General features: G+C 45.7%; 1 protein-coding gene across 6 annotated transcripts in view; it reads left to right on the top strand.

Annotated features, from left to right (window-relative positions):
- The window catches only part of LOC135206657 (zinc finger protein 429-like), a 27654-nt gene extending 5196 nt beyond the window's left edge, over window positions 1-22458 (top strand). For all 6 annotated transcript variants that reach the window (XM_064238020.1, XM_064238019.1, XM_064238017.1 and 3 more), the window contains exon 2: window positions 21264-22458. In XM_064238020.1, the coding sequence (XP_064094090.1) occupies window positions 21322-22326 (1005 nt within the window). In that variant the 5' untranslated portion in view covers window positions 21264-21321 and the 3' untranslated portion in view covers window positions 22327-22458. The remainder of the gene's footprint in view (window positions 1-21263) is intronic.
- The last annotated feature ends 53 nt before the right edge of the window (window positions 22459-22511 follow it).

Raw genomic sequence — 22511 nt, 5'->3', positions numbered from 1 at the left:
CAAGCGGGAACTTCAAAGCGCGGGAGGCGCCTTTAAGACACTTGGGACTTTCCAAGCTGGAATCTTTTTCCGGAAGAGTGGGAACAGTCCAAAAGAGCGGAACTTTCCAGACGAGCGTATTTTTCCGCACAAGAGAAACTCTCCAAGCGCGAAGAACTTTCTACAAAATGTGGAACGTTCCAGACATGCGGAACCTTCAGGCTAGAATCGCCTTCCAAGAGTTCTTCTCCTCGGAAACGATCTTCCTCTTTGGGACTTCAGAAGGAAAGATTGGTGATATCATGTAAGAGAATAGAAAGGACTTCAGCTCTCTTACAAAAGAACTTAGAGAGTCTTTTTCTGCAGTCCTTCCCCAAATAGAGGCTCTCCTAAATTCAGCAATATGTGTGACCTACGGAGTGGGCTCGAGCTAGAGGATATCTCGGAAGACGAAGCCCCAGCTAATGAAGGACTGTCGAATTATAAGACTTTATCTGCACTTCTGCTCCAGGAATACGGAGAGTCGCTGAGCCTGCCGCACCGCCTTCTCCTCGGTCTCTCTATTCGAGCAATAAGCCATATAAGTCCTCTGCCTTCTTGAAAATGAAACCGGCCATTTCAATGAAGAAGGCTTTCCAATCTCTCGTTCTTGGATGAATTCCAAGAAAGAATTAGGAAAGACTGTCTTCTGTATGCCTCCCTCCAGACTGACAGGTAGAAGAGGCATTTTGGTACGAAACAGGAGAGAATATGGGCCTGTCTCTTCCTGCTTCTGCGGAGTCGGATTTCTCGAGTCTGGTAGACTCTTCTAGGAGACAAGCCTTATCCTCTGCACGATCTACTTGGAGCATGTCTGATTTGGATCATCTCCTCAAGGGACTCTTCCACGTGCTGGAAGTATTTAATTTCTTAGACTGGTCCCTTGGGGTAATTTCTAAGAAGTCTCAAGAATCGGAAAGTCTTAGCCCAGAAGTGCTTCATAGCATTCTGGCCTGTATTGATAAGGCGGTCCAGGATGGTACTGGAGAAGTCTCTTCCCTCTTTGGAGCAGGATACTAAAAAAGAGAGCAGTTTTTGGTTCTTTTCTGACCAAGGCTGTTTCTCCTTCTCAGAGAACTGCCTTGCTGTTCGCCTCTTTATCTGAACATTCTGTTCCCTTCTCAGTTAGTGAAGGAAATATCCCACTCACTTACTGAGAAGGCGACACAAGACCTTGTCTAATCGGCAAAGAAGAACAGAACGGTTACGACGGCTGCTAAGAAAGTCTCACATCCGTTTCAACAGCCCTTTCGTGGAGGTCCCAAGACACGACCCCCTTCAAAAGGAAGACTTCGACAAGCGAGGAAGATCAGCCTTCCGTCCCTTTAAGAAGGGAAAAATAGTATGCAGAAACCTCCAAACACTAGTGGGCGCCAGGCTACTGAATACTCGGAAGCCTGGGCAAAGAGAGGAGCCGACCCTTGGTCGATGTCGGTTCTGAGGAAGGGATATCGCATCCCCTTCAGGGACAGACCTCCCCTGACTTCAACTCCTCGGGAACTGTCAGCTTGTTACAAAGACCTGTGCTGAGAAACACGCTCCTTCAGATGGTAGAAGAAATGTGGAACAAGGGAGCCATCGAGCCGGTGCTAGATCCGCACTCTCCGGGATTTTACAACCGCCTTTTCTAGTCCCGAAGGCTTCCGGAGGGTGGAGACCGGTTCTGGATGTAAGTGCTCTGAACCGATTTGTAGAAAAGGAGAAGTTCAGTATGGAGACTTCTGTATCGGTGATGTCGGCCCTACGTCCAGGAGATTGGATGGTCCCTCCCTGGACTTACAAGTCGCCTACTTCCATGTTCCCATTCATCCCTCGTCAAAGAAGTACCTTCGTTTCGTAATGAAGGGGAAGATTTTTCAATTCAGGGCCTTGTGTTTCGGCCTATCCACAGCTCCTCAGGTTTTTACGAACCTAATGAAGAATGTAGCGAAAGTGGCTTCATTTAAAAGGGAATAAAATCTCCCTTACTTAGACGACTGGCTAATCAGGGCCAGATCGGAAACACAGTGTTTGGAGGACCTAAAAACGACCTTAGACATGATTCGATCTCTAGGATTACTCGTGAACCTCGAGAAGTCTCAGATGATTCCCAGCCGAACCCTGGTTTATCTGGGGATTCAGATGGATTCTCGGGGTTTTCGAGTTTTTCCCCTTCGCAGGAAAGACTCATACGAGGCTTTATGAAAGTCTCAAACTTCTTAGGGAGAGAACAAAGTTCAGCGAGGGAATGGTTGAGCCTTCTAGGAACTCTTTCCTCGCTGGAACAGTTCTTCCCCCTAGGGAGACTTCATATTCGCCCCCTGCAATTCTTCTTAAAGAAAGTATGGAACTGGAAGACAGGACAACTTTCGGACTCGTTCCAGATACCTCTCGAGGTAAAGAATCACTTGAGATGGTGGGTTAGCCCCTCTCAAAAAGAACGAGGGAGTGTCCTTATCCGTGCCGAACCCAAACCAAGTGTTGTATTCAGACGCTTCGGAAAACGGGATGGGGTGCGACGCTAGGAACAAGAGAAGTGTCAGGCACCTGGACGAACGAGCAGATGTCATGGCACATCAACTGCAAAGAATTGATAGCCTACACCTTGCCCTCAAGTACTTCGAATCAATAGTCAGAGACGGGGTGGTCCAGGTCAACTCGGACAACACCACCGCTCTGGCATACATTCGAAAGCAAGGCGGGACTCATTCGTTCTCCCTCTTCGAACTGGCGAGGGATCTCTTTAGTTTGGGCAAAGGAGAGAAACATCATCCTCCTCACGAGATTTGTCCAAGGAGAGAGGAACGTGAGAGCAGACAGACTGAGCAGGAGGAACCAGGTCCTTACCACAGAGTGGACCCTCCACTCAGAGGTCTGTCGACGTCTTTGGGCTCTATGGGGGAGACCCTCACATAGACCTGTTTGCCACGTTCCTCTCCAAAAGGATAGACATCTTCTGCTCTTCAGTAGAAGATCCGAGAACATTCGCTGTCGACGCCCTTCTACTAGATGGTCGGGCCTCGATGCATACGCCTTTTCCTCCATTCAAAATTCTGGGCGAAGTAATCAGAAAATTCGTGGCCTCAAAGGGGATGCGGATGACTCTAATAGCCCCATATTGGCCAGCTCAAGATTGGTTCACAGAGGTACTGGACATGGACAGTGGACTTCCCCAGATCTCTTCCAAACAGAGCAGATCTGCTCAGACAACCCCACTTCGAGAGGTATCATCAAAACCTCCCCGCTCTCGCTCTGACTGCCTTTCGACTATCGAAAGACTCGTCAGAGCGAGAGGCTTTTCTCAAAAAAGCTGCAAAGGCTATCGCTAGAACCCGTAGACCTTCGAACTATACGAGTCTATCAATCGAAGTGGGAAGTCTTTAGGAGATATTGTAAAATCGAAGTCCAATACCACCTGAGAACAACATTGCAGATTTTCCTTCTTTTCTTGAGGGAGGAATCGCATCTTTCCGTATCCACTATAAAAGGTACAGGAGTATGCTTTCAGCTGTTTTCAGGAACAGAGGCCTAGAAATAGCTGATAATAGGATCTTCATGATCTGATCCGGTCTTTCGAGACTTCAAAAATAAATACTCCTAGAAACCCCGAGCTGGAATCTGGACGTAGTCCTAAAATTTCTAACCTCGAAGCGGTTCGACCTCCACACCTTGCCTCCTTCAGAGACATTACGAGAAAATGTTTATTCCTGTTGTCTCTCGCTACAGCCAAAAGAACGAGCGAGATACACGCTCTTGATTCTAGGGTTGGTTTTAAAGGAGAGGCTGCCATTTGTTCGTTCCAGACTTTATTTCATGGCGAAACTAAAAACTGGAAAATCCATTCAAAAGCCCTGGCCCAGGAGCTTTGAAGTAAAGGGTACCTGTCGACTTAGTAGGCAAAGAAAGAATTGAGAGGTTCCCCTTTTGGCACCCGGGGTCAGTAGCCCTTAAATTTTACCTTGTAAAAAAGTAAAAGCAAGCATCTGGGAGGTTGTCACACAGGGTCTTTATGGTTGTTCTGTAAAGGATCCTAAAGACCCATGTCTAAGAATGCCTTAGCCCTTCTTTGTAAGAAGTGTAATTACTGAGGCTCACAATGATTGCCCAGATGACTCCTTCAACTTCTTAGAGTTAAAGCTCATGAAGTTCGAGCGGTTGCTACGTCTCTAGCCTTTCAAAGGAATATGTCGCTGAAGAATATTCTCGAAGCGACATATTGGAGATGCAATTCAGTTTTTGCATCTCATTACCTGAAGGATGTCAGGGTAACTTATGAGAAGTGCTTCTCTCTCGGTCCGTTTGTGTCAGCGGATACGGTGCTGGGACTTGGAGCAAAGACTGATCCTTAATTATTGTGTATGTACGTAAAACCCTATAGTTAGAGATGTTCTTGGTTTTCGACTGTCAAAGGCACTAGGCGTTGCTTTTTGTCAGAAGGAACTGAGGAATATCCGACAAATAAGGGTGTACTTAAAAATTTTTTTTTTGGTACTTGTGTGTGTGCGTATATGGTGGTGTTGAGTTTTTGGGTTGTTGTCAGGAGTTGGGGATACTCCTTACAATCTTTAGAACTAACACAGGTGTTAGGATCAGGTGGTCGGGATGTATGTTTTTGCTCCTTGTATAGCTTTTAAAGCAGGTGTATTGTCATATTAGTGGATTAGCACCCATTGACAAAGGCCATTTAGGCTCTGCCGAGTAAGTGGATAAGACCCCATGGCAAGACCACAAGATCTCTTAGCCATAGATCACTATCTCGACTGAGGCTCTTGAAGCGAAGCAGGACTCCTGGGCAGTAGCCACGAAGTCTTCCGCTTAATCAGGTAGGAACCAAGGTTTATTTGTACCTACAAAACTTATGTTGTTTACCTGTCTATTTCAGTATTTAGCTGTCTCTTACCCACCACCGAGGGTTGCCAATCAGCTAAGTATTATCTGACAGGTAAGTTGAATGTATAAAAATGATATTGTTATGATACAATAAAAGTTTTATACATACTTACCTGCAGATATATACGATTAATGGCCCACCCAGCCTCCCCGCAGGAGTCAGGTGGTAGAGAGAAAGAATCTGATAGAAAAACGGGAATGGTTCCTATTCCTGCCACCCAGCGGCAGGACGGTAGATCACCTGACCTACCTGTAGCGTGTGGCGCGAAATTTTGAATTTCTGTCGGGTCGACGAAGTCTAAAGCTAAGTATATATCTGCAGGTAAGTATGTATAAAACTTTATTGTATCATAACAATATCATGTTTATCACAATTCCATTCTCAAAGTTTATCACAATTCCCTAAAAACACCATACAAACAAACAAACAAATCACAATTCCCAAGCTGTCTGGCAAAACTTGAGAAGCCAATCCCTGTCTTGGAGCAACTGCGAACAAGAGCTCGCCAGACTAAGCCAATCATCGACATAGTACCCAGAAGACGTATCCCTTGCGACAAGGCTTAAGTCGACAAAGGGTGAACAAATGTGAACACCTGGGGAGTGGTCAAGGGCCTGAAACAAAGTAGTACCCATGAACTGGAACATTGTTTCCCCAAGGATAAAGCCTCTACAGAAGCCTGGATGGAGACCTCCTCTTCACTTTTCCAGGTGAGTGGACTCTAAGGCTATCTTCACCTTTTCAAACCCTGGCACCGTTTCCTTGCGGAAAGTGTAGTGGGGAAGGCAGCGCCGGTATGCTGTGACTCTCTCTTGCACAGGCCTGCCACAACCTGCAGCTATGGATAGTGAACACTGGCCGCTGCCACAAGAGTCCATTCAAGAAGATGTACTGGAACTGGTATTGGTGACACTGGCTTTTGTAGAAACCAATGTACATATGTACAGTCAGTGACGTGGGTGGTCTGTGGAGACCCATGTACGAGCAGCAGCAAGCCTCAGTGTGGGGTTCCTTAAAAACCCTGTGCAACAGTTGCAGAGGAGGAAGGTTCTTTACTGGCCTCAGAAGTGATTCTGAGGAGCACTTTTAGTGATTTGTGTAACTTTGGAGACTCGTGCACCTGTAGCTTCCACGTCTCATAGATCTGAAGAACCCCCGATTCCCTCGTCCGAGGATGTGGGAGAGCCAGCGAGAGATCCCTGTGCCTCTTTCATAGAAGGGCCTATGGGCCTTCTCATGATAGGAAGCAGCAACCTCCTTCTTCCCCTGGTCTGTCTACATAATGGGACCTTTGGAAGAAGAAAGGAAGGAGGCACTGGAACTCGGCGACAAAGATAACAATGAAAACACGCTGTGAGGTCTCTTCTTTAATTTCTTTGTGTCTCATTGGTATTTCTCCGCATGCAATGAGGTTGACTGAATCAGCACCAGGTGCATAACCGTGGGGTCCACGGCCATGGCTGTGGTCCCAGTCAACGTTGTAAAAGCAGCAGTCGCATAGAAGCAGTAGTCATAGGTGTAGATTGGCGACATTAAGGTGGGAAAATCATCCACCATACTGACGGCGCCCTGGGGAGCTAGGGAGACCCAAAGTTTCTTAAGCTCCCCTAATGAATGTTGAATCTCCCCAAAACCTGAAAAAGTTGGGTTAGAGACAATCTCTCTTTGCTCTGAGGTGGAATCCTCCCTTAACCCCAACGAACAGAGACTGTCTGGGAATCGTCATACTGGCCATCAGCTGCCACTGATGACCTGACTGATCCGGTTGCAACCGGAAGTCGCACCAATACTTGCAACTTCTCCAACTTCTGATCCGACAGGAAAACTCTTGAGACTGCCATATCGATGACCATGGCTAGATAGAGAATCCTTTGAACTGGGTATGAGATTTGACTTCTCTTGGTTCACCATGATGCTGAGTTCCAGACAAAAACCAAAGCAGACAATCTCTGACCTGCATCAGCTTCTCTCTGGAACCCGCTAAGACCAACCAATCGTCGAGGTACCTCACCTAACGGATCCCTTGAGCATGAGCCCAAGTTGAGACGAGAGAGAAGACTCTTGTGAACACCTGAGGGGCTGTGGTTAACCTGAAGCACAGGACTTTGAACTCTAAGACCTTGTCTCCAAGAGAGAAGCGAAGGAGCTTCGTGGACAACGGATGAATAGGGATCTGAAATATGTGTCCCTTTAGATCTATGGACAGCATGAAGTCACTTTCCCTCACAGCTGCCAGCACTGATCGCGGGGTCTCCATCTTGAACCTCGTCTTCCTGATGAAAGGATTCAAGGTGGATAAGTCAATCACAGGTCTCCATCCCCCTGATGCCTTGGGCACCAAGGAGATGTGACAGTAAAATCCCGGAGACGGACGCACCACTTCCTCTACTGCACCTTTGTCCAGCATTTTCTGTACTTCCTCCTGGAGAGCTAAGAACTTCGGAGAATCTGGGGATACACTTGCCTGAGCAGAGTTTGTCTGAGAGCGGGGGAGAGAAGTCGAATGGTAGTAGATACCCACCCGAAGGAACATCTACTACCCACTTCTCCGCCCCATAACTCTGCCACTTGGCCCACTGGCCTGCCAGGCAACCCCCACCTGTGGCAAAGAAAGGAGAGGGAGAGGCGCCCAACCTATCGACTATCCTCCTTATTTTCTGCCCTTGGAGCCCCTCCTTGACCTGTAAGAACGGGACCGAAAGGGACATTGGTCCTCTGACTTCGGCTGAGACGAATGGGAGGGCCCAGCCGAAACCCAAACTCCTAGATGATTACCAGGCAACGATCTCTGTACTTGCTGCTGAAACAGGAGGAGAAGGAGGGGCGGGACATCTCCAAGAACAAGACTGATTTGGAAACAGCCTGGTGCACCAACCTGCCCTTCGTGCCAGCTCGCCGTTGGTCTATCGCATCCTCCAGCTCAGTCCGAGGGAACAGGAACTGATATTCTAAAAGATCCCCATTCCTTAGCGCCAACAAGGACTCAGGGTCAACTGATCTTGCCATCCTGGACAAAGCCACATCTCTTCTGATCAGAAGAAGATTAGCCCACAAATTGACGCCAAGGTGTGCGAGATATGAGAACGCCTTGCCCCCAGACTGCAACAAACTGACCAGAGAAGAAGCACTCACCAACATTTCTGGGGACCTGTCAGATGCAATCTTGGCAATGACCGTCGACCACAAGTCCAACCATGACAGTCTGGAACATGGAGTCTGCCGTAGACTCCAAAACCGAGACATCCTGCAGAGAAAAGGACGGCGCCACCGACCTCACCTGCTCCAAAGTCAACTCTGGCTTGAGACTTATAATGTCAGGGTTAAGATGGCGAGGCAACAAGCAGGCAGAGTTCGTAGCATATTACTTCCTATGCCTCGTGGGTGGTGGAGGAAGCAACTTGGAAGAACCAATTGACCAAAGAGACCCATCCCAATCTGACACAGAAGCGTTCACCTTTTGCAAGACAGACTGGATATCCCCCGATGAGGATCTTGTGTAGCCCCCAGCAAGGCCTCCAAGCAAGAAGGAGTGAAAGATGACCAAGCCTGAGTCCTACTCCAAATTGTTGAACCCACAAATGAGATCAACAACTTCGGTAAAGGAAGACAAAAAATCTTGCGTGTCTCTTTCCTCCGGCAATGGAGACCGACAATGAGGAAAAGATGTAGGCTTATCCAACACGCCTTCCTCGTGCTAACCAACTGTAGACCCAACAGCCAAATAACCTGAAGCACCAGTAGACCTGTCTGGACTGTAACCAAGCGCCAACTCCTGCAACGAACCAACCACAACACTAGGAACACCACTACGAACACTCGCAATAGATGACTCACGTACGTGGCCATGTACGCATCCGTGTGGAGCATACGCACATACGTGTGACGGAGAAGCGTCTTGAACTCTTGATGTAGAACCCAGAACAGCATCAATGGGAGGGGGAGGCAAACACTCCAGCTGCACTACTTCTGCATACGTAACTTTCAATCTTTTCACAGTTGCCTTAAGATCCTTACAACGATGAATAAGCCCTGGTACAGAAGAAGCAGAAGAATCGGCAACATGCGCATGTACGTGCAAGGTTGCAACACACTCGTGTCTCGAAGAAGAGGACGATGCAGCCACAGCAGATTGCACCGGGGACAAAACACTAACACTCTCGGGAACACAGACGTTCCGCTACTCACTTGCTGATAAAGAAAAGGCAAAGTCCTTAACCCTCCAACACTTGATACGCCAATGCAGCAGAGATGGGGGGGATGGAGGAAAGAATGACAGCACTGATTCCTTACACATCCTCTTCGATGTGTAAGGAGGGGGTGGCCAACGCAACACGCTTGCTCACAGCTTTCTCAGCCGACAAGGCAGGTAAACTATCTTCCAAAACAGAGTCCAATTTCGTAAGAACCGCCTGACATAAAGCCTCAGACGGATCCGCAAGAGAGGACGCAGATGACACGGAAAAGAGAGAGAGCGTCCTGGATGGCAGCAATGACGTCACGGGAGCAAACGATGATGACCTTACCTTACCTTACAGACCTTACAGCTCGTTTGGGTTTCCCCAGGTCCCTCAGTGTGAGGCACCTATAATGTCTACCAGATATTTGCTAATGCATTTTCCGGTATATTTTGCATCTTCTAATCTTGGATGGTGTGGGATGCAGCTTAGATATTTGTTGAGCTTATTCTTAAACACATCTACGCTCACTCCATTATATGTTCCTTAGGTGAGCTGGCAACACATGAATAGACACTGCATTGTCGATGCTGGTGTGTAATGGATTAATGTCCTGTGTGCTTTCCTTAGTTTTCCTGGTATAGTTTTGGGCACTTAATCTACCTCTGCTTGCTCTTTCTGATATTTTTAGCTCCATGACGTTTTCTGCAGTTCCATCTACTATCTGTTTCCATGCCTGTATTATTATGTAGCATTCTTTCTCCTTTCTAGACTAATAATTTTAAAAATTGTAGTCTTTCCCAGTAGTCAAGATCCATAACTTCTTCTATTCTAGCTGTAAAGGACCTTTGTACACTCTATTTGTGCAATATCCTTTTGGTAGTGTGGGTACCATATCATATTGCAATATTCAAGTGGACTACGTACATACGTTTTATAAAGCATAATCATGTGTTCGCTTTCTTGTTTTGAAGTGCGTAACAACATTCCATTTTTGCTTTGCATTTGGCAATAGTATTGCTATTTGATCATTGCATAACATGTTCCTATTCAACATCACACCAAGGTCTTTAACTGCCTCCTTATTTGTGATTGTCTCATCATTAGGTCTCCTATATGCATATAGCATTCCTTCTTTATCTCCATAATTTATTGATTCAAATTTTACAGAATTAAATACTATCTATTTACCTCTGCCCATTCATATATTTTGTTTAGATTTCTTTTGTAGCTAGTTTCTATCTCATCACAAGTAATTTCTCTACTTATTTCTTGTGTCATCAGCGAAAACTACTCACTACAGAGTCCTTAACAAAATTACTGTCTATGTCCGCATCATAATAACAAACAGCAATGCAGCTACACCATACCTTGTGCACACTGGATATTACCTTAGCTTCATTTGATTTCTCATCATTTGCAAATCACTATCTTGTTTTCTGTGTTGTGAAAAATTCATTTATCTATCTTCCTACTTTGTCCACTATGTTATTTCTGGGCTTGACCTGTGTCGGCCTGTGAAAATGGTTCCTTTGATACTATTTCTGAAGAATAAATATTGCTATTCATCCTAGAGAAAAAAGAAACAATATAATGCCAAGATAAATGGCTCGCTCACTTCTTATAGAAGTGTCGGTATAGTAAGGAGCGAGTGGAATCATACCAGAGGTCCCTTTGCCATTTAGCTTCTTCCTTCGACAATTCCTTCGATAGCGCGCGTTACACCAAACGTTAAAATTTTTTCGGTGCTGTGTTTCGCTCTATTTGGATTTATTTGGATTTATTTTCAAGATGTCTTCAACTTCTGCTTCTAAGTTAAGTACTGTTTGGGGTTACTGATCTCATTTTATGATGATCTTCGTGTTTTATACATATTCGGAGCCTTATCGGCCGGTATGCCCCTCGACCGCATGGCGGTACGGGTTATCTCTTTCGGTCCTTCCATACCGTTAGAGATTTCCCTTTTTCCTCAGTACTTTAGATATGGTTACTTATACATAGTCTCTATATCTTTATGCAGTTAGTTTTTTAGTTAGGCCTCCACGGGGCACGCTCCGACCGCACGTTTCGGACCTTAGTCTAGCTACGCCTTACATTGTTAGAGTTTTATTCAGTCACGATTGAGAGTCATATCATCTTAATTATTCTGATGTTCTCTTCTTTCCTTCTCTAGTTCCTGATTACCTTAATTAATATTATAGGTACTAGGTTGGCTAACATACACCATGCTTCGGTATGGCGATTAGCTTCCCTGTTATAATTTATTTTACCGTTAAGTTAGGCTTTCATACCCCAATTGTCGATTGGTGATTAGCTGCCCCCCGTTTTCTTGAACTAGAGGTTAAATTAGGCTAACATACCCTTTCTTCGGATCGGCGATTAACCTAATTTTCTGTTTGCTTAGCTTCGTGTTCCCCGTGTTAGTCTAGCTTTAAGATATCGCTTAATTTTATTGATGATTGATTATAAATAATCCTATTTATATCAGTGATATTGATGTTGTTCCGACGGTTCTTCCCACCTCGTATCTTTCACCTGGCTGGCAAGACCACCGGTTTATCACGGTGAGCCACCACGGTTACGGGGTACCCCCTCCCGTCCCCCCATTCCCCCCCTCCATACATTGCCATCCACGTCGATGGGTGATGACTCGTTTCTCACAGCTAGCGTCCGAGTCTGCATGAGAGGGGGTGACTCACTGGGACTGGTTGGGGATTCCTCCCCACCACCCTACCTGGGAGGTACTCTCACTCGTCACGTGCCTCGGGGGCTCGGGACCTCCTCCCCCCTTCTTCTCCGTCCTTAACTGGCCGCTCAGGGGGAGGGCTCCCCTACCCCACATTCTTCCCTACTCTTTCCCCCTCAGTTTCAGTCCCGGCAGGTTGTTCTATCCGCCGTCTACCGAACATAGAGAGGGGGGGAGGGAACCACTGGGTTTCCTATCCACTTAGGATAGTTCACACGAGCACTTACTGATAAGGGGTTTTTATTTTGTTTTTAATTTTGTTTTATTTTGTTATTTAATGTTTAGAATCTTTTGCGTTACTCGGGGGCCGGGGGTTTTTTATTTCCGCCTCTCGTACTATCCCTTGCTTCGTTAGAAGTTTGACATTGCTCACTCAATATTAATTAACTCCGGGCCATACGGAGAACTCCGGGCCCTACGGAGCCTATTTTTAGTCATATGACAAGTGAGCTTAGGCGGAGGCAGAGACTTTCTTCCCCCCTCGTAATTTTTTCTACGTAATATTCATACGTAGATCTCTATCCGTCGGTCCTACTCCGGACCCACCCCGGATAGTTTGCATATTATTCCACCGGAGGTTGTCATTGGTACTCATGTATCCTTTGACTTACGATGTTGTGCCAGGAGATTGGGTGGCAAGTGCCATCCTCCAAGACCTGTGCGGCCATATAGTATGCCGTTCTCATGCAGGATGTGCAGTGAAAGTGGAGGATTTTATCGTTTGGCATCATGAAGCTTGCCAAACCTGCTACTTGCTAGTAGGAGATGCCTCACTAGTAGTAAGTTTCTTATCACTTTCTTCATTCATCGTCACCTGGAATACTTGTTGTTATATTATACCTTTCACATATGAGACACATATTCATATAATCTCAAACACAGACATTCCTCCCCTATCCTCTCCCTAACTCTAGACCCTTTTTTACAGGGTTTCTGATGAAGAAAAGAAGAAAGCTTTGTCGACTCTCAAAGCTTGGTAGGGGGTTTTGGCCGGAATTCTAAGGGCCGCCCCTACATTCTTACCCAGGATATGGCGGACCTAATATTCCCAGGAGCCAAGAAAGGATCAGTGGTGGACCCGATAGCGGCCGCCCCTTTGCTGGCCGACCTTCAAGTCATGATCTCCCTACAGGAGGGGGATTTCCCAGAGGACGTTGCAGAAGACGTTGCGGCAATGAACCTCGACGTTTGAACCCATGGCTATTGACTCCATGGGTACAGGTAAGGGTGTAGTAGGGGCAGCTCCTGTGGGTTCTCAGGGCCCTTTCCTGAATTCCCTTTCTCCATCACCTTCTACTGATCCTTCTACTTCCACTTCTTTCCGGGGCTTCACTGAAGAGCAGCGGTCTGTCCGTCCTAAGGCTACTTCAGTGATCCCCAAGGCTAAGATGACCGAGGAGAAACTTAAAAAGTCTCTCCCCAAGAAATCGGTCATCTGACAGACACTATAACTCCGGCTCACCACCCCGGATCAGTTAGGTCAAGGGAGTCCTCTTCCTCTGCGTCGAGGTCCCCCAAACATAGATCACGTAAGGATCGGGCTCAAGTCCCTCTTTTTGATCCCGAATCCTTTTCGGCTAACATTCTGGAGCAGGTGGGAGTGATCGTAGGGGCCTTGGTTGACAACAAGGTCGGCTCGGTGCTCTCCCAGCTCTCCAGTCTGTTACGTCTTCCGGCCAGTCGATCCAATCGCTGGCGGAACGGCTGGCCGCTCAGGAGAATGCCATCGCCGGGATCCAAACCTCGATTGCGGCAGGTTCCCCTCTATCTGTGCCACCTTCTCCTCTTCCAATGCCAGATTCCAGCCAACTGCCGGAATTCAAGGTGGCCAACCCTTGGAGGATCGCTTCGTATGCCCCGTTTGTCAACGGAATGTTGACAATCGAAGGCATAGGAACTCGAAGGCGTGAGGACTTCGAGTTCCACCCCAGAGACCTTCAACCACCATTCATTGGCTACGTCCGACTAACGGAAGCAGCGATGATGAGAGAGGACAAGGTTTCCCAAGGAAACAGTGATCCTTCCGAGGGAACAGGCACAGCAGACTCTAATGAGAAGTCTGGAAGAATGGGGGTGTGAAAAACACCCGCCTCACAGCCTTTAGGAGTCCTTTCACCATTTTTACTCCGGTGGAATGGACTCCGCTACCACTGACCCTTAAGGTAAGTGGAAGCAACCTTTCAGGCCGCCCTGAAAAGACGAGCCCCTGCTCAACTACGAGAGACGGAACCCACCTCTCTCTTAGTCCCAGGCTCCGAGACGTACTTCGAAGGGGCAGTTCCTACTTTCTCAGTAGGAAAAACTAAAGTCGGCTTTATTAAAGGAGGACCCCCTGTGCCACCTCTCTCTTTAGTTGAGAGACTCCCCAGGTTGTCGGACTCTCTCATCCAGAATGGAGTACGACGCCCGGACTAGGCTCCGCGATCCCATTTTCCTCCATGACTATGGCGGAGATGACGGCTCTTGTATACCAACAAGAGCCGTTATTTAAAGTTTTGGCTAAAGGTCTGCTGCACACCATGCAGCAGTGTGACCTTTACGACTTCCTCATAGCCAGGAGAAATTGTAGGAAGCACGTTCTGGCGGAAGCTACTATCCGCCATGACCGAATAAATGAATTGCTTCTCAATTTGGGGAACGGACCTCTTTCCAGCACCAGTAGTAGCAGAAGTCCTTCATGAGGCTTCTAAGGTCAACCAGTGCCTCAAAGTCAGGTGGGGTTACTGGTAGCAAACGCGGAGGCAGGAATCTTCTGGTCCTAACCCAAGGAACAAGAAGAAACCAAGGAAGTTCTCTCCCTTCCAGCCTTCTCAACAAACGTTGGTTCAGGCAGTCCCAGCATCACAAAGGGCAACCATCGTCGAAGGGTCAAACAACAATACCTTGTTCTGACCCCTCAGTCCCAGCAATCTCAACCCTCCACTTCCTTTGCTGTCTCGCCAGCCTACAATTCCAACTATGAAAGCCGAACTTTCAGGCTTTCAATAGGTTTGCGAGAGGCAGTAGAGCAAGAGGTGCCTCTCGATTCAGAGGATCCGGCAGGGCTGCTAACAGGGGAAGAGGTTTCCGAGGAGCAAGAGGTGGCCGCCCCTCGGCAAACCAGCAGTGAGAATCCCAAGGTAGGAGGGAGGCTGTACTCTTCCGCCAGCGGTGGGGGTTTCAGCCCTTGGGCTCAAAGTATAGTAACAAAGGGACTAGGTTGGAGTTGGCTAGAGGGCCCTCCTCCAACCAACAGATTCTATCAAGCACCAACAACGGAATTGGTAGAGTATACCGAAGACCTCCTTCTCAAAGGAGTAGTCTCAAGAGTCAACATTTAAAATTTCAAGGACGCTTGTTCAGCGTGCCAAGAAAGACTCGGTAAACCGAAGAATCATCTTGGACTTGTCCCATCTGAACTTATTCATTCATTGCGACAAGTTCAGGATGCTGACCGTTTCGCAGGTACGGACCTTACTTCCCCAGGTGGGGGCCGTCACAACCTCTATAGATCTTACAGATGCCTACTATCATGTTCCCTAGCCAGACACTTCCGTCCATTCCTAGGCTTCAAACTAGGCAACAGATCCTACTCCTTCAAGGTAATGCCATTCGGGCTCAACATAGCCCCCAGGATCTTCACCAAATTGGCGGAAGCAGTAGTGCAAGAGCTAAGGAAACAGGGAATAATGTTAGTGGCTTATCTGGACGATTGGCTTATTTGGGCAAAGAACCCCAAAAGAATGCAAAGAAGCAACGGTCAGAGTGATCAAATTCCTGGAACATTTTAGGTTTTCAAATAAACAAAACCAAGTCCAGACTAACACCGGAATCTCGATTCCAGTGGTTAGGCCTTCAGTGGGACTTACAATCGCACACTCTATCAATTCCGTCGTTGAAAAGGAAAGAAATTGCAAGAGCTACAAAACAATTTCTCAAACGACAACAAACATCCAGGAGGTGCCAGGAGAGGATCCTGGGCTCACTCCAGTTTGCATCAGTCACAGACGTTCTGCTCAGAGCCAAACTCAAAGATATAAACAGAGTATGGCGCTCAAGAGCGAATTGCAGATCACGGGACAAACTAGCCTTTATCCCAGCAATCTTACGGAAACGTCTCCGCCCCTGGACGGAGACAAAGAACCTTTCAAAAGCAATTCCTCTACAGTTTCCCCCTCCATCATTAGTGAAATCCACACAGACGCCTCACTAACAGGGTGGGGAGGAATACTCATCCCAGTACGAAAAAAACGTTCAAGGAACTTGGTCGTTAACATTCCGCCAGCTACATATCAATGTACTGGAGGGGCCATGGCAGTATTCCTCACACTGAAACGGACTCCGTCCGCCCAAGAACTCTCATTTCAAATTAGTTCTGGACAGTGCAGTAGTAGTACACTGCATCAACAGGGGCGGATCCAAGTCAAGCCACTTGAACCATGTCATGATAGCCATCTTTTCTCTGGCATGCAAAAACAAATGGCACCTGTCAGCCACTCACCTGGCAGGAGTCAAGAACGTAGTAGCAGACGCTCTATCACGCTCCGCTCCGTTGGAATCGGAGTGGACACTGGGACAGGAGTTCATTCAATTGGATCAGTCTACAAGTCCCCGGACTCCAAGTAGACCTCTTCGCCACGGAGTCAAACCACAAACTCCCTTGTTACGTGGCACCCAACCTCGATCCTCTAGCATACGCTACGGATGCAATGATCCTCGATTGGAACGAATGGAAGAATATTTACCTCTTCCCTCCGGTGAACCTTCTCATGAAAGTTTTAGACAAACTCAGGACATTCAAAGGCCAAGTAGCTCTAGTAGCTCCCAACTGGCCCAAGAGCAATTGGTTCCCTCTACTCCTAGAGTTGAGACTCCGACCACTACTGATTTCCAACCCTAAACTAACCCAGTTAGTGCAAACTCAGACTGTGTCCGCTTCCTCGAGAATTCAGAAAACCCTAACTTTATGGATTTTCTGAAATTCGCAGCCATGAGGAATGCAGAAATTGATCCCCAGAATATCTCATTCTTGGAATCAGATAAAAGAGAATCTACTCTCCGACAATATGATTCATCTGTCAAGAAACTAGCAGAGTTCCTTAAGTTGTCAATTCTCAAGTCATGACAACGAACCTAGCCATAACTTTCTTCAGATCATTGTTTGAGAAAGGCTTAGCAGCAAGCACTATCACTACGACCAAATCAGCTCTTAAAAAGATCTTCCAATTTGGTTTTAGCATAGACCTTACGGATTCGTACTTTACGTCCATACCAAAAGCTTGTGCTAGATTAAGACCATCAACGAGACCTAAATCAGTCTCTTGTTTCTTAAATGATGTCCTCAAACTGGCCTCGGACATTAACAATGACTCTTGCAATTATATATCCCTCCTGAGGAAAACCCTATTTCTTATTAAGTTTAGCCTCCGGAGCTAGAATATCAGAACTGTCAGCTTTATCAAGGGAACCAGGCCACATTGAGTTCCTCCCCTCAGGGGAAGTCCTCTTATCCCCAGATCGCCATTTTCTAGCCAAAAATGAAGACCCCACGGACAGATGGTCCTCGTGGAAAATCCTACCACTACCTCAAGACATTTCCCTTTGTCCTGTCAACTCATTAAGAGCCTACCTAAGCAGAACAACTCTGAAATCTTCAGGCCCATTGTTCATTAGGAAGGGAGGTGGTACTTTATCCCTAAAAGGGATCAGGCAACAAATTTTATACTTCATTAAACAGGCCAATCCAGAGTCCTTTCCTCGGGCCCACGATGTTAGGGCGGTGGCCACATCTATTAATTATTTCCAACACATGAATTTTGACGATCTTAAGAAGTATACAGGCTGGAAATCTCCCACAGTTTTCAAACGGCACTACCTAAAACCCTTAGAAGCCCTCAAATTTCCAGCAGTGGCAGCTGGAAACACAGTTTCTCCTGATTCTTAATTTTTACTATAACTTCTTGTAGCCTTCCCTTCTACCTGCCCCATTGCACCCTTACTTAGTTTAGTCGCCTCCATGTATTGGTTACCTTGAGTTTGCTTTTTGTTTCATCATTCTAATCGGATTCAGTTCCATTCTTTGTATATATCAACTTATATCTTGTCTTTGCCTAACCTGTATTGTTATTGTTTGTTGTTAGGCTAACTAATTTTAAGTGATAACCCGTGTTTTAGGGCTTATACTTCCCTTCCCTTAGGGTAAGACTGTAATTTTAGTTGATTATTATACTATTAACCTTACAAGTGTTTAACTTTACCTTCTTAATTTATCTGTACTGTTCCTCAAGCTTGGTGTTTGGCATTCTCTGGTACTATTTCACAGGCCGACACAGGTCAAGCCCAGAAAAGGGGATTTTGACGAAGAAAAATCTATTTCTGGGCAACGGACCTTGGTCGCCCTGGGAAGAAATGAAACCCACCCTGTAGTTACGATTATACGCCACCCCCAGCTTACCCCAAGCTTGGAGGCTATCTTCAGGAATGACGTCTCAGGCGTCGGAGGCGCTCACGTAGTAGTAGACCGAGCTGTAGCACGGCTCCTCCGTAGTTCGGGGTTTTGTCGAAGGAAAGAAGCTAAATGGCAAGGGACCTCTGGTAGTGATTCCACTCGCTCCTTACTATACCGACACTTCTATAAGAAGTGAGCGAGCCATTTATCTTGGCATTATATTGTTTCTTTTTTCTCTAGGATGAATAGCAATATTTATTCTTCAGAATAGTATCAAAGGAACCATTTCACAGGGCGACACAGGTCGTTGCCCAGAAATAGATTTTTCCTTCGTCAAAATCCCTTTTTTCAAATTTTCATCGCCAGTATATTATGGTTCCGGATCCTCTGGCGTTAGTGGAGGACGCGCTCCAACACCCCTGGGACAACCAGGATGTGTATGCCTTCCCTCTGTTTTGTTAGATCCACCAAGTCCTGAACAGATTGAAGAGTTTGCAGTCTCAGGATGACATTGGTAGCCCCTCTGTGGCTGCAGGTGGAATAGTCTCCGGATCTGCTGTCGTCGTTGTTGGAGGTGCTAAGGGAGATTCCCCTGTGGCGGCATCTTCTTTGTCAGCCACACGTAGAAATATTTCACCAGTCAGTAGAATCCCTGTCTTTTCACGGTTGGAGGCTATTAAGTATCTTCTCCGAGCGAGAGGCTTTTCTCAGAAGACAGCAGGACATATGTCCAGCAGTCTCAGAAAGTCTACCTCTGCTGTTTACCAAGGCAAATGAGCAATTTACTGTGATTGGTGTAGTAAACAGATTTTTTTTCCACTCAGAACCTCTATTGGTTTTCCTCAGGGATGAGAAAGGCTTGTCAGTTTCCTACATTAGAGGCTACAGGCTGGCCCTGAGTTTAGTGTTACATCTTAGAGGTATCGACACCTCCTCTTCCTGGGAACTCTCTTTGCTGGTTAAGGGGTTTGAGCAGCTGTGTTCTCCTAGAGAGAGAGCTCAAGCCTCCAACGTGGGATGTTTCCTTGGTCTTGAGAAGTTTCACTAAACTCCTTGTAAGCCTTTACGTCATTCATCAGACAGGAACTTGACATGGAAAACGGTTTTCCTCCTGACCTTGGCTTCTTTGAAGAGAGTGGGGGAGCTACATGGCCTGAGCTATGATGTGAAGCACACTAGGGGTTGGGGGTCAGTGTCCTTCAAATTTGTCCTGGAATTCATGGCTAAGATCCAGAATCCCTCGGTGCAGGATGATAGGTTTGCGTCCTTTTCCATTCCATCACTGGATGACTTTGTGGGCTGTGATTCTCAAGAGCTTTTGTAATGTCCTGTCATGGCTCTGCATTGCTATCTTAAGAGGACACGACATCTTAAGCCAGGTTGTCATATCCTTTTGTTAGCACGGGCCGTATGAAGAAAGAGGTGTCCAAGAATACAATCTTTTTGGATACATTAAGCTATCAGACAGACGTACTATTTGACTCTTGATGATTCTGCCGCCACATCTGTGCAGGCTAGAGCATACGACATCAGGGGTATTGGTCCCTCTCTGGCTTTCAAGATGAATTTGGCTGTTCATAGTTTTGAGCCCTGTGGTGGCTGCCCAACAGATCATGTAATTCATCGTTGCCCTTAACCGGGCACGTTTGTATGTTACCTAAGATGATTGTGTGGAAGAGAAAATGAGTGAGTTGGCTGGTCTCTTTCTTTTTCTTGTTCCTTTCCTTCTTCTTACGGGCGGGTTGAGGAATAGGCACATTATTCGCTGGACTGGTCTGATACAGGTGAGTAAGGTAGTCATACTGATAGTTTGGTTGCTTTGTGTTCAAATAGTCAAACCCTCTATTCAGTAGAATATACTCCGCTCCCTAGCAAGGGGGAGTGAGGAGTAATAACGAACCCTGGTGAATTGGTTTGTTATTGAACAGTCAAAGTTTCATTTTAGTTCCCTACTGCAATGAATCTTCTCAGATATCATTGTATGTAACCCAGTGGCTGAGTTGTTGGATATCAGTTTATCTAGCTTTTCATGGGCATCAGTCCCTCTCCTGTAGATATTTCTTTTGGAGTTGGACTGGTGGGTAGGCCCCCTGCCAGTTTAGGATGTCTGTACCTCCCACCAAGTATAAGTCTATCCTATTGTTAAGACCGAAGGTTTGTTCGTGTATGAACAAATGACAAATTCTTAAGACATCCTGGGTTGGGAAAGACTGAATGCAGTAGCGTGGGTGCGTGGTCTTTGACCGATTTTCACCTGATATATGCACCCGTTGCCACATCTCACAAGATTCCTTGCTTTTTCATCTCCGATTTAACTAGATCCAGCTAGACGCTAGAAAATTATCCTATTGTTAAGACCTCAGGTTTTTAGCTATGAAAAATACAAATTGTCTTAGAAAATTTGTCCTTTTACTTTCAGACATCCTAAGTGAACATTACAGGTTATTAGTTATGGCTGTGGCAACCTCTCGAGCTTTAGGCGATAAATTTTAAGAGTGTGACATTGTTTTTCAGTCCCTAAAAAAAGATGGGGGAAGGCAAGTGTGTGGTACACTCCTCATTTTTATCAATATTGGTGTTAAATCAGACCACTTTGTACAGTCCCCAACCTTGCTAACAAGATTTTGGTTCAGTTCAGGACTCCATTATCAAAACTTCTGGGTAACAGATTTTCTCCAGTAGTTCACTTCACTTTACTGGCCCATGCATCTTATTATACTTATCCTATTGGGCAACAGCCAAGGGAGCCTTCCTGCCTGAATAGCTGGGATGAAACAAATGTGATATTTTAAATATCAAAATAAGTTTTGTCTGTACAACCCCCGAGGTGCACGTACTGTGGATGGTGCAAAGTTTGTGCAGATGCACACACATTTAGGCCAATGTACAGGAAGGTTTATAGAGAAAAAATTATTTTAAAAAAGTTTTTGTATATGAAAGATGTCAGTATAATACAAAAGGAATTTTATATTACTGAAAGCTTATTTTTGATTACTGTGATTATTTTTTATTTTCTTATATTTTCAGGTACTTTGCTAATCAATAATCTAAATGATTTTGCGTGAAGCATCTTGCTCAAGCAAACATGAATGTGAACTTATTTTGGGACACAAACATTAAGTGCGAGTTTTGTGAAGCCACTTTCAACAGCCAAGATTCCCTCAAACAGCACCTGAGACTTCATTCTAGAAGAAAGCCTTACAAATGTGAAGAGTGTGATGCCAGATTTTCATATAATAGCACATTAGAATGGCATAAGAAGAGCCATACTGGAGAGATGCCATTCAAATGTGATGAGTGCAATGCCCAGTTCACTCAAAACAGTATGCTTATTTGGCATAAGAGAAAACACAGATTAATTGAAACGTCTCAGAATCCAGGAGTAGTTGTGAATATGGCAAATCTGTACCATCAGCAAAACTTACAAAACTTTTCTAATGTTTTCAGTGTCTCTAGTGTGGTGACTGCTTCAGCAACACCAGTTTCTAATACTTTAACATTACCAGTGTGTATGAATGAACCAGTTACTGATGTTGCACAACTAGATGTTCAGATGAACTTAGGTACTTCAGAGCCTCTGCATTCAGATTTGGCCACATCGTCCTCAACATCAGGAATTTTAGTTGATGTCCTCGAGAAGCATAAGGTTAGCAAGGAAGAAGGTGTATTCCGTTGTGATATTTGCTGTACGACATTCGTGTATAGCGCAGACCTCAAAGGACATATGGAAACTAAACATAATATGGGAGAAAATAATCCGTATCATATCCTTGCTAGGCAACAGCAAGCTAATGGTTTTATATCAAATAAAAGGAAGATCATCCAAGAAAAGCCCTTCAAGTGCGACCTTTGTTATGCTGGCTTTAACACAGAAGGTCACTTGAAGAGCCACAGGCAAAAACATGTAGTGGGAAGACCATATAAATGTTCAAAATGTGGATTAACTTTCTCAGATAAATCTATTTTAGAGTCTCACGAGAGGCGTCACCAAGCTGAACGACCTTTCAAATGTGATAGGTGTGGTGCTGCATTTTTCCGACAGAGCCACTTGCAAAAACACATCAAAAGACACACAGGTGAACTGGTGTAATGAAGTGTTGAACATTATCCATAATCATATTTCTTAGCATGGTTGCATGTGTGTGTTAATGTTGGCAAACACCAGATCATTTAGAGTAGATACAATGTGACGTGAAATTCACGAGTAAGGTTAGCCAATTTATCTTTCCGAGTTTAATACTATTAGGAAGATCAGTATTGTATGATTTTTCTTTT

Source organism: Macrobrachium nipponense, chromosome 31 (assembly GCF_015104395.2).
Source record: "Macrobrachium nipponense isolate FS-2020 chromosome 31, ASM1510439v2, whole genome shotgun sequence".
Taxonomy (NCBI): domain Eukaryota; kingdom Metazoa; phylum Arthropoda; class Malacostraca; order Decapoda; family Palaemonidae; genus Macrobrachium; species Macrobrachium nipponense.
The sequence above is the reverse complement of the archived record's forward strand: the minus strand, read 5'-3'. Positions and strand labels throughout refer to the sequence as shown.